This window comes from Belonocnema kinseyi, chromosome 10, assembly GCF_010883055.1.
Source record: "Belonocnema kinseyi isolate 2016_QV_RU_SX_M_011 chromosome 10, B_treatae_v1, whole genome shotgun sequence".
Lineage (NCBI taxonomy): Eukaryota > Metazoa > Arthropoda > Insecta > Hymenoptera > Cynipidae > Belonocnema > Belonocnema kinseyi.
Window position 1 is genome coordinate 117,784,690 of NC_046666.1, and position 13,321 is coordinate 117,798,010.

Sequence of the window (13,321 nt, forward strand, 5' to 3'; positions counted from 1 at the left end):
TTCTTATTTTAACTGCTATATCATCAGAGATTGTACCTAACCGACAGTAGACCTACCCTCCAAACCATGAAGGCAGAAATTCTACACAATATCGATCAAGTTGAGAATCTTCAATAACAGAAAATGCTAAACGTCTTAATAAGACTAGATGGAATATAATATTTTTAAATTAAAATTATTTCTTGAAAAAAAGATCCTACTCCATCTTCACTCCATTGGGAATCGAACCACAAAACTTCGGGTTTCCGGTCTGGTGCTTTTGCAATTAAGCTATTAGAGGGATCAGAATAAGAACTCTTAATTCCAGAACATAACGCTAATTTTTAGCTAGGTGTTCATGGTACAAGTAATTATTAATTTTTTTTTTTAATTTATCTGCTATATCATCAGAGATTGTATCTTACCGACAGTAGATCAACGTTGCAAACCATTCAGGCAGAAAATCTATACAAACTCGATCGAGTTAAGAATCTTCAGTAGCAGAAAATGCTTAACGTCTTAATAAGACTAGATGGAACATAATATATTTAATTTAAAATTATTTCCTCAGAAAAAGATCCTACTCCATCTTCACTCCATTGGGAATCGAACCACAAAACTTCTGATTTCCGGTCAGGTGCTTTTACAATTAAGCTATTAGAGGGATCAGAATAAGGGCTCTTAATTCACGAACATAACGCTAATTTTTAGCTAGGTGTTAATGGTACAAGTAATTATTAAAAAAAATTTTTTTAATTTATTTGCTATATCATCAGAGATTGTATCTGACCGACAGTAGATCAACCCTCAAAACTATTCAGGCAGTAAATCTACACAAAATCGATCAAGTTAAGAATCTTCAATAACAGAAAATGCTTAAGGTCTTAATAAGATTAGATGGAAAATAATATTTTTAAATTAAAATTATTTCTTGAAAAAAAGATGCTACTCCATCTTCACTCCATTGCGAATCGAACCACAAAACTTCTGATTTCCAGTCAGGTGCTCTCATTAGTGTTCAGGGGCGTGATTATAAAATCAGTTGCAACAAAAGTGTATGGAAAAAATGGAAGTAGATGTCAGGTCGCGCACATGTCCAAGAAATTGGCAAGGCCATTTTGTAAAAAAAAAAGTTGTGCTGAATTCTGCTAGGTTTGTGCCCAATTGTGCCGCAATTGATTTTTGAAAAAATTCAACATTTTAGTCTGAATTAAAAAAAAAACTTTTCGGGGCCAGAAACGCCAGTTGCTTTTTTTGAAAAAAATAAGAGTTGTGCTTAATTGTGCTAGGCTTGTGGTGCATCGCGCCGCAAAGTTTTTTTCAAACAAATTAAAATTGGAGTTAAAGTTCCAAAAAAGAAGTTTTCCGTGGCAGAAACGCTATTTTGTTATTTCGAAAAAAAAAAAATTTGTTGAATTTTACTAATATGCTTGTCTTGTGGTCCATCGTGCCGCAAATTTTTTTCGACAAAATTAAAATTGGAGCCAAAATTCCAAAAAAAGTTTTACCGGGGCAGTAACGCCAGTTTGTTTTTTCGAAAAAAAATAAATTTGAAAAAAGAATTTTTAAAATGGAGATTTCAAAAATTTGAAAGTTGTGTTGTATTGTGCTATGCGTGCAAAACAATTATAGCTCTACACACTTTTAACTCATGTTAATATTTTTTAAGGATATACTAGTTTCTTTTTCATCAGAATAATTTTTGAAATAGAGTTTTTTTTTCAAAATGCGAATTTCGAAAATGTGAAAATTGTGCTGGTTTGTTCTAGGCGTGCCAAATAATTATTGCCCTACACATTTTTTACTCAGGTCAATATTTTTAAACGAAATTCTAGTTTCTTTTTCATGAGAGCAAATTTTGAAATAAAAAAAATTTCAAAATGCGAATTTCGAAAATCTGAAAGTTGTGCTGGTTTGCGCTAGAACTGCAAAACAATTATATCTCTACAGACTAATTACTCTGGTTAATATTTTTTAATGAAATACTTGTTTTTTTGTTTAATCTGAATAATGTTGGAAATACAGTTTTTTTTCTATATGCGAATTTCGAAAATGTGACAGTTGTGCTGGCTTGTGATTCGCGTACAAAAAAATTATTGTCCTACATACTTTTTATTCAGGTCTATATTTTTTAGTAAAGTACTAGTTTTTTTTCATCATAATAATTTTTGAAATAAAAAAAATTGTTGTGTTGGGTTGTGCTAGGCCTGAAAAACAATTATTGCCCACTGAATAAAAAGTGTGCAGAGCAATAATTATTTTGCACGCCTAGAGCAGCCCAACACATGTTTTAGATTTTCGAAATTCGCATTGAAAAAAAAGATTTATTTCAAAAATTATTTTAATGACAAAGAAACTAGTATTTCATTAAAAGATATTGACCTGGGTTAAAAGTGTACATGGCTATAATTGTTTTGCACGCGTAGCACAATAAAACATATCTTTCAAATTTTTGAAATTTCCATTTTAAAAATTCTTCTTTGTAATGTCACAAAAAATGTTTTTTTGTTCATTTCGGTCCAAATTTTGACTAAAAAAAAATTACGACAAAATTGAGCGCAAACTTAGCACAATATAGCATATTACTATTATTTTTTTTAACAAAATGTCGTTGCCAACTTCTTGAACATGCCGAGTGCCGCTGGATGTAGTGGAAGAAATGCCACAGCACCTAATCGCGGTATTCTTTCGATGCTCGACGACGACAAGGTGCTATTTCCTTAAAGCTTTTTAAATTTCATTAACTATCATAGCTGTGCTTGTTTCATCATCGACAAATTTTTATAGCAGAACAGTTCGTAGGAAAAAATGGATCAAGATCGTGGAGGTGGTAAGTCGATCTTCATTTAAAGCTGGAAACTTTACATGACAGACAATTTTACTTGAATGTAACCTCAACCATTTCAGGAGTCCTTGATGATTTCGAAAATGATGTTGTTCCTGACTCATGTGCAGACACAGAAGATTCTGATCCTGATAGTCAAGTCGAAGGTGTGTACAAGAAACTCTGTAAGGGGAAAAAATAAGTAATTTTTTTCTTTGAATCAGAAAGGGACGCTGAGAGAGAAAGACTGTGGCCTAAAAGAGTCCCCACTCTTTGTGTCGGCACGTGCATATTCGAAGCGCGTTCCGTTGCCTACAATGCCTACCACTATTTTGTCAAGGAGTGGGACTGAGCTTCCACTCCTTCTTGGTCTCTCAGGTATTGCCCCTCCGTCTCTAGAGAGAACGTCGCTAGGCTCTCAAGAGCCGCTGAGTTGTCTCGTACAAACAAATTTATACGGAATAAGTACTAATTTGAGTATGAAATATTACTTCTTCTAAATATTTTACTTTTTTATAATTACGAGGAAGAGTAGGTTTTGTCTTTCAAAAAATTTCTCGGTATTTTTTGGGTAAATTTTCGATATTATTTGAATATGTCTCTCAGTCAGTTTTGGTATCTCTTTGGGTATTATTTCGGTATTATTTGGATATTTTCTGGGAAATACGGTTTTGACATTTTTTAATGTTCTAAAATGTAAAAAAATCTGCCAGCTGCGCGGGCACATTCTCGTTGCTCGGTACGCACGCAGCTCGCCAGCTTGATCGCGCCTAGGACGTTAGACTGTTGTTTCTCGTGCTACGCGCTCCATAATATATTTGTCTCACGCTTCGCGCTTGACAATGTATTTATCTTGTGCTTAGCGCTCGATGATGCATTCGCCTGCAGCTACGAACTCGGTCTTTCTATTTACCCCACATTTATGCGCAAGCCTTTTAAAATTAAAGGTCAAAGCTTTGAAAACTGGCATTTGGTGATTGTGAATTCTCTTTCGTTAAAGCTTCTTTAGCTTAAACGAACACATTCTAATCACGTATCTGATGCTTCGCACTTTATTTTGTTGAAAATGATAACTTGTCTACATTATGTTCAACTGTATTATATTAAATGTATATTATATTTATTTCCGCTTCTCGTTCTGGGGCTGCTTATTCAGATATTGTAAACTAAAGTACAAATCTCCTTTTCAATGATTCTTTTAATATTTGATTCTTATTTTTCATAACATTTAATTCTATTATTCTATTATTCTATTAAAATAAAGATTATTATTAAACATTTTACTGCAACTTGTATCGTTTTCCCCCATTTTTTTTTACGTTTAATATATTTTTATAACTAGAGTTAATAGCAAACTTGTGGATATTTTTTTGGTAAACAGCTATATCAAAAATTATTCATGACAAATTTGAATGAGTTTTTGTTATTTTTTGGTAGAGCAACTTTTGTCTATTTATTATTTTCATAACTTGTGTCATTTGTCCAAAACTTTAATTTTCGCATTCTCATCGTCATGAGAAGGTATTGGCTTTATGTAAAATATATTATATATTAAATTTGGTCTGTAGTCTGTATCGCGTTGGCATGATAACTTTCGTGAGATTGTTCAGATTGAATTCTGCTTTGGCAAACTTTTTTTAAACCTAAAGAGAAAGAAAGAGTTCGTAAGCCAGCTATTCTGGGTGAAAATTCAAAAAGTGAGCGCATTTTCATAATATTTGAGACTATTTTTTTCCAAGATTTAAAAATTCTATGTACGGCGTTTTAAAGCACTCGGAACCTCGAACACTTTTATTTAATTTATTAATATCAGACTTGGAAGAAGAAATGAGGAGAAAGGGTTGGGAAGGAGTTAGGATAGGGAAGGAAAAGATATATACACTGGCATACGCAGACGACATAGTGTTGATGGCAGAGGATGAAGAAGGGATGGCGGGATTAATTATAGGATTAGAGAAATACTTAGATGGGAAAAAGCTGAATGTAAATGTAGAAAAGACAAAGATAATGAGGTTTAGAAAAGAAGGAGGAAGAAAGAAAGAATGGTCAGGGAGATGGAAAGAAATAAAGTTAGAAGAAGTCAAAAAGTATAGTATAAATATTTGGGATATATCTTGCAGACGAATGGAGATCATACAGCCCATGTAAGAGAAAGGATAAAAAAGCAGCAGGGCTAATGAAACAGGTATGGGGAATAGGAAAACGAAGGTTAAAAAAAATTGGAGAAGGAGAATGTGGTTACTTGATAGGCTGGTATGGCCGGTTTTAGGTTATGGAGCAGAGATATGGGGATGGAAAGAAAGGAAAGATATTGAGAGTTTACAAGAAAGGTATATAAGGTGGACACTAGGGGCAGATTGGAGGACGCCAGGATTTATGGTGAGAGAAGAAGCGCAAAGGGATAGGTTAAGTATTAGACCAGGTAAGAGGGCATGGAAATTTGAGACAAAGCTAAGGGAGGGAAAGAGAGGGGAGTTGACGAGAAAGTGTTTGACGGAGGTAGAAGAGAGCAGAGGGAGGGCGATCGAATTAACGAGGTGGGAAGAAGAAAGGAGGGAGTTCTTTAATGATAGAGAAATAGAAGACGGGACTGGAATAAACTATGAAGAATTGGAATAAAGGGAGATGGAAAGACAATTAACAGAAAGATTGGGGGGCGATTGAGGAATCAAAATACAATAAATGGTATAAGATGATAAAAAAGGAAGGGATGCCAAAGTATATAGAAAAGGGATGGGGAGAGAGAAGGTGGACCTGAATAGCAAGATTTAGACTTAGAAACGAGGTAAGGGAGGGGATGTACTGGGAAAAAGAAGAGAACAGAATGTGTAGAATATGTGAGTGGGAGGAGGAAATATGGGAGCATGTATGGGAAGGATGTAGGAGAGGAATGGAAGATAAAGGAAGCTGGCAAGAAAATGTGGTTAAGATTCTAGGGGAAGATGGATTAGGAGAGGAATGAATGATGGAGTTGGAGGGTGCTAGAGGAGCGAATGAGGGAGAATGAAAGAATGCACGTGAAAAAGGTAAATGGTGGTATAAAAAAGTGAAAGAAAAAGGAAACGGAAGTCGCTTAGATTAGAAGCGTGAACATTTGTAAGTAATGGTAAAGTAAAAGTAAGTAGATTAAGATGCGTTTGCGTTCTCATGCTCTCTCTCTCTCGCTTGCACTCTCGCTTTCGTTCGCTCGCTCACTCGCTTGCTAACAAGTCCTTAATTGCGCTATCGCAGGAAATAGAAATAAGGAACTAGATATAAGACTTTATGTAAATAGTTGTAAATAATTGTATATATAGAAAGGATAAGATTGTAAAAAATATATAGATTTAAACGGAAAGATTGTAAGGAATGGAAGTCATGTAAACTCTTAGGGGACACATTATGAATAAAGAAAGAAAAAGAATGAAAAATCAAAAATTCAATTTTACGGTAAAACTATGCAAGATACGAAAAGAAAAAAACGAAAGAACTAAAATTGCGCGCCCCGAAAATATCTACAAATCTGTCATTAATAACTTTTCGATAGGACGCACAGTTTTTGTTTTTATTCGTAAAAAACAACATTAAAAAAAATTAAAGTTTTGGATAAACGACACAAGCTATGAAAACAATACATAGACAAAAGTTGCTCTCGCAAAAAATAGTGAAAACTCATTTAAATTTGTCATGAATCATTTTTGATAGAACACGCGGTTTTGATTTAAAAATAAAAAATAACTTGCAAAATTTAAAAATTAGATTTTTTGAAAAACAACACAAGGTACGAACTGAAATTGACAGACTAAAATTTTTCACCCCAAAAAGAACTATAAATTTCTAATTACTTATTTTTAGATAGGGCAAGCAGATTTTCTTTTAATAGTAAAAAATAAGATTAAAATTTTTAAAAATAAATTGTTGGATCAAGCACACAAGAGACGAACAAAATTAAAAGACAAAAGTTGTTTAATAAAAAAAAATCTAAAATTGTGTTATAAACTCTGTTATAAAAATATATTTAGAGTTAAACAATAAACTTTATGGAAAAAAGACACAAGCTAAAATAACATCCACCTAAATTAATAAATAACATCCGCCTAAATTACATTTACATTTATTATAAACTAATTGAATGATGGAAAAATGACACAAGTTGCAGTAAAATTTTTAATAATAATTTTGATTTTAATATAATGCGCATTTTCTTTTAATGATAAAAATAAGACAGTGAAAATACGTTTTTTTCTGATACTAATACATATTTTGAACCGTGATAATATAAATTTATTAAAATAAATACATTTTTTAGGTTGGCTAAGAATTATATTTAATGAAAAATAAGAAACAAATAATAAAGTAATAAGAGGAGATTTATACTTTATTTTGCAATATCTAAATAAACAACCCCATACCGAGGAACAGAAATAAATTTAATATACATTTGATATAATAGAGTTGAACACAATGTAGAGAAGTTCTTATGGACGATGCTTTGACCTTTAATTTTAAAAGGCTTGCGCACAAATATGGGGTAAATAGAAAGACCGATTGCGTAGTGCTAAGTGAATGTATCATCGAGCGCGAAGCGCGAGAAAAATATAATATCGAGTGCGCAGCGCGTGAACCAACAGTCGCGCGCCACATATTTTCAGGGCGCACAATTTTAGTAAAATCAATTTTTTCCCTATTTTGAATAGCTTGACAGAAAAATGGAATTTTTGATTTTTTATTATTTTTTGTATGAAAAAAATTTATTTTTCGAAAAAATTCAAATAGTTTTCATGATAATCTTGTGGGTCTTTGAAATGTTAATTTTTTTTTTGTATTTTTAAAATCCTGTAATTTTGATAATTTTTTTTTTATTCAAAAAAATTCATTATATACATTGTTCGTGTTTCCGAGTACTACAAATAGCCGTACACCGTACATAGAATTTTATATTCTTGAAAAAGAATAGTCTCGAATATTTTGAAAATGCGCTCACTTTTCGAATTTTCAACCAAAATAGCTGGTGAACGAACTTTTTCTATCTTTTTAGGCCTTAAAAAGTGTGCCAAAGCAGAATCCAATCTGATCAATCTTTCGAAAATTATCGTGCCTACACAATACGGATTGCGAACTACATACTCCAGACTTCAAACAGACAGGCAGAAAACTTCGTAAAAATCGTTTTTTTTTCTGACTCAGCGGGTCTCAAAACGTGGGCAAAAATGTTCGAAAAATTTAGGAGTTGCCGAAAAAACGAAAAAACTTCGAGAAAGGACAAATATTTAAAGAAAACAAATTTCTGAAAATTTGTTGGGTTTATTTTTGGGTATTAATTCGAAATTATTTGGGTATAAACTCGCAGAATCAGTTTCGGTATTTTTTGGGTATTATTTATTTATTTTGTAGAAAACACAATAATTTATATATTTTTTTTATGTTTTGAAACGTTAAAAAAGTGAAGAAATGAAAATGATATTAAAAAATTAGAAAATTCCAGTAATTGAGAAAATTTCGTGATTTAAAACTTTTCTAACATTTTCAAATTTCAGGAACCTTCTTCCAAATTTCTAGGAATTTTGTTTTTCCGGGATTTCAACTTTTTTTAGATTTTTCGTAATTTTCGTCACGTTTCCAAAGATTACAAAAACTCTAAAATCTGTTTTTCAGAAAATACCCAAATAGTACCGAAATAATACCCAACATAAACCGCAAATGACTTTGCTAATTCATATTCAAATAATACTAAAATACTCCTAAAAGTTAACAAAACTTACTCCGCGAGTTTATACTCTAATTATACCAAAATAGTACCCAAAAAATAGCGAAACTGATTTTTTGAGTTTTTATCCAAATCATACCAAAATAATACTCAAAGCATTTTTGTTTAGGAAAAATTAGTTGTTTCAAATTTCGGGCCCCTTCATGGCCCAATCATGAATTTCTGGCTGAGTTGCACAATACGTTATATTTATCACGTATTGCTTGAAAAAATTCTATAATCGATATTTTCGATTTATTACAGAAATCGGTTGCGTCAGTCCTCGCAAGAGGATAAGGAAACCTCACACGTACAAACGAAATTTTGCAAAAGTTGCTGTTGAAACCGGAAGTGAAAGAAAAACTACGCGAGGGCGAGTAATTCCAGAAAAATCCTTCTGTGCACAAGGTAACTGGAAATGCAAAAAAAAATATATTCTGAGTTCAACGACATTGAACGCCAAAGAGAAATCTACACTGCTTATTATGAAAACTCTGATTGGTCCCAAAAAACTTTAATCATTCGGTCGTTCGTGTCTATGTCCCCAATAGCCAAAAAAAAAAGAGTGACACTTTGAGAAGACACTTTGAGAGTAACAAGATTCATCAACTTATTCCCAAGATCTGAGTCTCATTATGGACGTAGTCACTCTCAACGACAATTCCTTCATCCCGGTTTGAATGTCAAGAAATTATACAACTTATACAAAGAAGATCGTCAAGTGAAAGTGAAAACAATCTTAAAAGAATCAACGTTTCGACACATATTTAACACCCGTTTTAACCTGATTTTTAAGCCCCAACACTCAGACACATGTAAAACTTGCGACAATTTCCAATGCATACTCAAAGGAACAAGCGTTTCCGAGGACATTAAAGAAGAAACCCTTAGGAAAAAAGAAGAGCATTCCAATCTCGTTGAACGAGTCAACACTGAATTCAAGGAAAATGTGCGAAGAGCCGCTAAAAGAGAAGATACCATGGTTTTAACCTTCGATCTACAAAAAACACTGCCGACCCCTGTTCATTCGTCGAATATTATTTATTACAAAAGGCAGCTGTGGACTTTCAATTTATGTATTTACGATGAAGTCAGCAAAACAGGTTTATTTTCATACATTATTATCTAAAAATAATGTGAATGAAAGTAGAAACCAAGATGTATAAGTTTTAGAATAAATAGGGGTTAAAAATGGTACATTTCATATACTTAACATTTTATTCAGTTTTCCATTCTTGCATTGTCCAGTCATTATAGTGTACATATTTAGGTTTGACAACGCAGCGGCCCCACTAACGTAAAACCAAATGTCATATGATGCTATTTTTTTGCTATTTTTGAAATTTTTTGCTATTTTTTACCAAAAAACATTTTGCTATGAAATTCTTTTGTAAAATCGAGAAGCAAAATTATTGTTCACCCCTATTAGTTACAAAAACAACTCCTTTATTTGTATCCGAATGCAAACCTGCCTACTGATGTCAAAAATTGTTTTCAAATCTTGATTTTTGTGCTCTTTCATTATTATCCAATGTCATACCAATCGCTGGTGTAAAATTAACCCTTATATAAAAAACAATGCCCTGTAATGAAAAAAAGGATTGAAAGAAAGTCGATATCTACATAGATGGAAATTACTTATAAAATAGTGACATGGTACTTTCAAGCGTAATTATTTCTCACCCCTAATCGGTACAAAAATATCCGCCGTAATGAATTTTTTTTCAGTCTATGTGTGTGTATCCAAAAAATATAATTGACCCTTTCGATGCACCTCATAATGCCTTTAATACACTTCTAGCGCAACAATTAGGCCTATCAAGCTAGCTCCTCTACAAACGAAATTCCTAAATTTCTTTCTATCAGAATTTTGTGGTTTTTTGGGACTTTTCTGGGCTGTATATTCGATTTTTGGGCTCCACTACTTTTCATAAAAATCCAAATTTCGAGTTGAGGCGCTAATGAAGCCAGCACCTCCACTATATAAAACTAAAAATAAAATAAGAACAAACACGTTAGAATTTAAAGGTTTTTTGGGCTCTTGAACGTAACGAAAATCAATTTTCATAAACCACTTCTATTAAAAAATAAAAATACCCCCTATATAAAAACTCAAATTCGGACAAAAACAAAGAACACCTAAATTTTGGGCTTATTTTGGGCTCCCGAAGGAACGAATAGAAAATCTAAAAACTACCCGCATTTTCAAAAAACCACCCCCTTGCGGAAAATAAAATCTGCAAAACAAAAAATGCCCCAGATTTTGGGCTCTCAAATCCACCAAATAAAAATTTAGAAAAACCACCGCTATGTGCAAAAATACCAATCATATTAGTTAAAAACTTAAACCTCGATATTAGCATTTTTGAGAAGCCCAAAAATCAGAGACTCCATTGACGATAGAAAATTCTCAAAAAGATTATTTTTTCACAAAGTCATATCTACGTGGTAGAGAAGGGTTGAGTTTAGACGTCAGGGGTTTGAGCCTAAAAATCGGAATAGGTATTTTTGTGGAGCCCAAAAATCGGAGACTCTGTTGACGCTGGAAAATTCCCAAAATGATTATTTTTCTACAAGGTTATATCTACGTTGTAGAGAGGGGTTGATTTTAGACGTTAAGGATTGGAGCAAAAAAATCGCAGTGGGTATTTTCGAGGAGCTCAAAAATAAGAAACTTCATTGACACTAAAATTCACCAAAACATTATATTTTTACAATTTCAAATCTTCAAGGTAGAGAGGGGTTGATTTGAGAGATTATAGTTTTGAGCCCAAAAATCGAAGAGGGTATTTTTGAGGAGCCCAAAAATCATTACTACACGGAGAGAAATTTCAATAGATTAATTCATGGAAGAACATGATTTTAGAGCAAAATTTTTTGCGTGATTTCAAGTCTCAGACTGTTATCTGAAAGCATAGAGCTCGAGACCTGAGAGAAAAGGGGCCACATCTTAACAGGCAATCACGACTTTGTCTAAAAATAATAGTTTTCAGAATTTTCCTGTGATATTATATTTTTTGATTCTCTGACTTAGATATGAAATTGTCAAAAAATAATTATTTTGAGAATTTTCCATTGTCAATCAAATCTCTGATTTTTGGGTTTCTCGAAAATACCTACTCCGATTATTGGGCTCACCCCTAATCTCTCAAATCAATCCCTCTCTACCACGCAGATTTGTAATTGTAAAAACATAATCTTTTTGAGAATTTTCCAGTGTCAATGGAGTCTCTGACTTTTGGGCTCTACAAAAATATCAATATCGAGCTTTAAGTTTTTACTAATGGTTTGCTGTTTTTGTGCATGGTGGTGGTTTTTCTGAATTATAATATGGTGACTTCGAGAGCCAAAAATAAGCCCAAAATCTGATGCATTTTGTGTTTTGCAGATTTTATTTTTCGCAAGGGGGTGGTTTTTGCATTTTTTTCGTGCATTGAATTTGAATTTTCATAAAAAGTAGTGGAGCCCAAAAATAGACAATAGAGACCAAAAAAGTAAAAAAAAAATCCCAAAAATCTGATATTGAGCTTCGCGCTAGATAATGGGTTACCTCGCGCTTTGCGCTCGGTTATTTATTCTTTGCATTTGGAATGCTTGAATAAAACTTTATCAAAAAGATCTCTTTTAAATGGCAGTATTTATATGAGTCTTCATATTCTGAATTATCTACTTAATTAATTATAGTCGAAGATTAAGTTTCTCAAAGCTCTGAAGGCTTTGAGGTACACATTCTCATCGTGACACTCGCGCTGCGCGATCAATTTCCAACAGACATTTGTAAACAGGTTTTGTTGAATCTTTTTTTCGTAACTTTCGTCGTATTTCCACACATTTTTATTTATTGATTTTTTATTTTCAATTTTATTTTTCACACTGAAGCAAAAAGTATGCATCCTATCAAGAAGTGATTCTTAACGAAATTGTAGGTCTTTCTTGGAATAACAATTTTTGCTGATTGATCTTTTATCGTATCCTACATAGTTTGTTCACAAAATGGAATTTTGGATTTTTCATTATTTTTTGGGCAATCAAAATTTGCATTTTTGATTTTTCAAGAAAATCCAAAAATTTGTTATGATAATCTTGAAGAGCTATCAAAAATAAATATTTTTCTTCTAACGACTTTCTTTCATATCGTGCGTTTTTTGGCTTAAAATTTGGATTTTCGGTTGATTTAAAAAATTTTGAAAACGCCATAACTCTGAGAATTTTCTTTTTATCGAAGAAACTCATTAGAATAAATTGTTTGTTCTTTTTATTACTATAAACTTCCGTACATAGAATTTTCAAATTCAGAAAAAAGTAGTCTAAAAATTTTTCGAAATGCTCTCACTTTTTGAATATTTATCAAAAATGGCTGGTTAACGAACTCGTCCTTTCTTTTAGGACCTAAAAAAAGTGTGCCAAAGATGGATTTGATCCTTTCATTTTTTCCAAAGATATCGTGTTTACGGACGGACAGGCGGCCGGACAGAGAGACAGATAGACGCCATCGTAAAAACCTGATTTTCGGATTCAAGGGGTCTTGAAACGTGAAGATACGTTGAAAAACTGTGATGTCAAATTTCGGACAATTCTAATACTTTCTCAATCATAAATGATGAGAATGTAAAAAAGTGGGGAATTTCGTTAGTAGAAGTGCTAGCTTGAGAGACACAACAGTGATCCCAGATCTGAAAAGAGATGTGTCTAATACTACGACAGGGCTATGTCCGTGTGAATATAGTAGGAGACGCTGTAAATAACTGAGTTGCGCGCGCAACCCATTTCTCCTCTTCTGAATTTGAAAACTC

General features: G+C 32.7%; 1 protein-coding gene across 1 annotated transcript; it reads left to right on the top strand.

Annotated features, from left to right (window-relative positions):
- The first annotated feature begins 2,652 nt into the window (after positions 1-2,652).
- LOC117182143 lies at positions 2,653-9,541 on the top strand. Its single transcript, XM_033375192.1, has 3 exons — positions 2,653-2,809; positions 2,887-2,970; positions 8,793-9,541. Exons 1-3 carry the CDS (start codon positions 2,788-2,790, stop codon positions 9,044-9,046), a joined length of 360 nt encoding a protein of 119 aa, XP_033231083.1. The 5' UTR covers positions 2,653-2,787; the 3' UTR covers positions 9,047-9,541.
- The last annotated feature ends 3,780 nt before the right edge of the window (positions 9,542-13,321 follow it).

Bases quoted from the DNA above. Each gene is read 5' to 3' on its own strand.
- LOC117182143 (XM_033375192.1), top strand. From the start codon at position 2,788: ATGGATCAAGATCGTGGAGGTG. The intron at 2,810-2,886 runs GTAAGTCGATCT...CAACCATTTCAG, and splicing joins GGATCAAGATCGTGGAGGTG to GAGTCCTTGATGATTTCGAA. The intron at 2,971-8,792 runs GTGTGTACAAGA...GATTTATTACAG, and splicing joins TCCTGATAGTCAAGTCGAAG to AAATCGGTTGCGTCAGTCCT.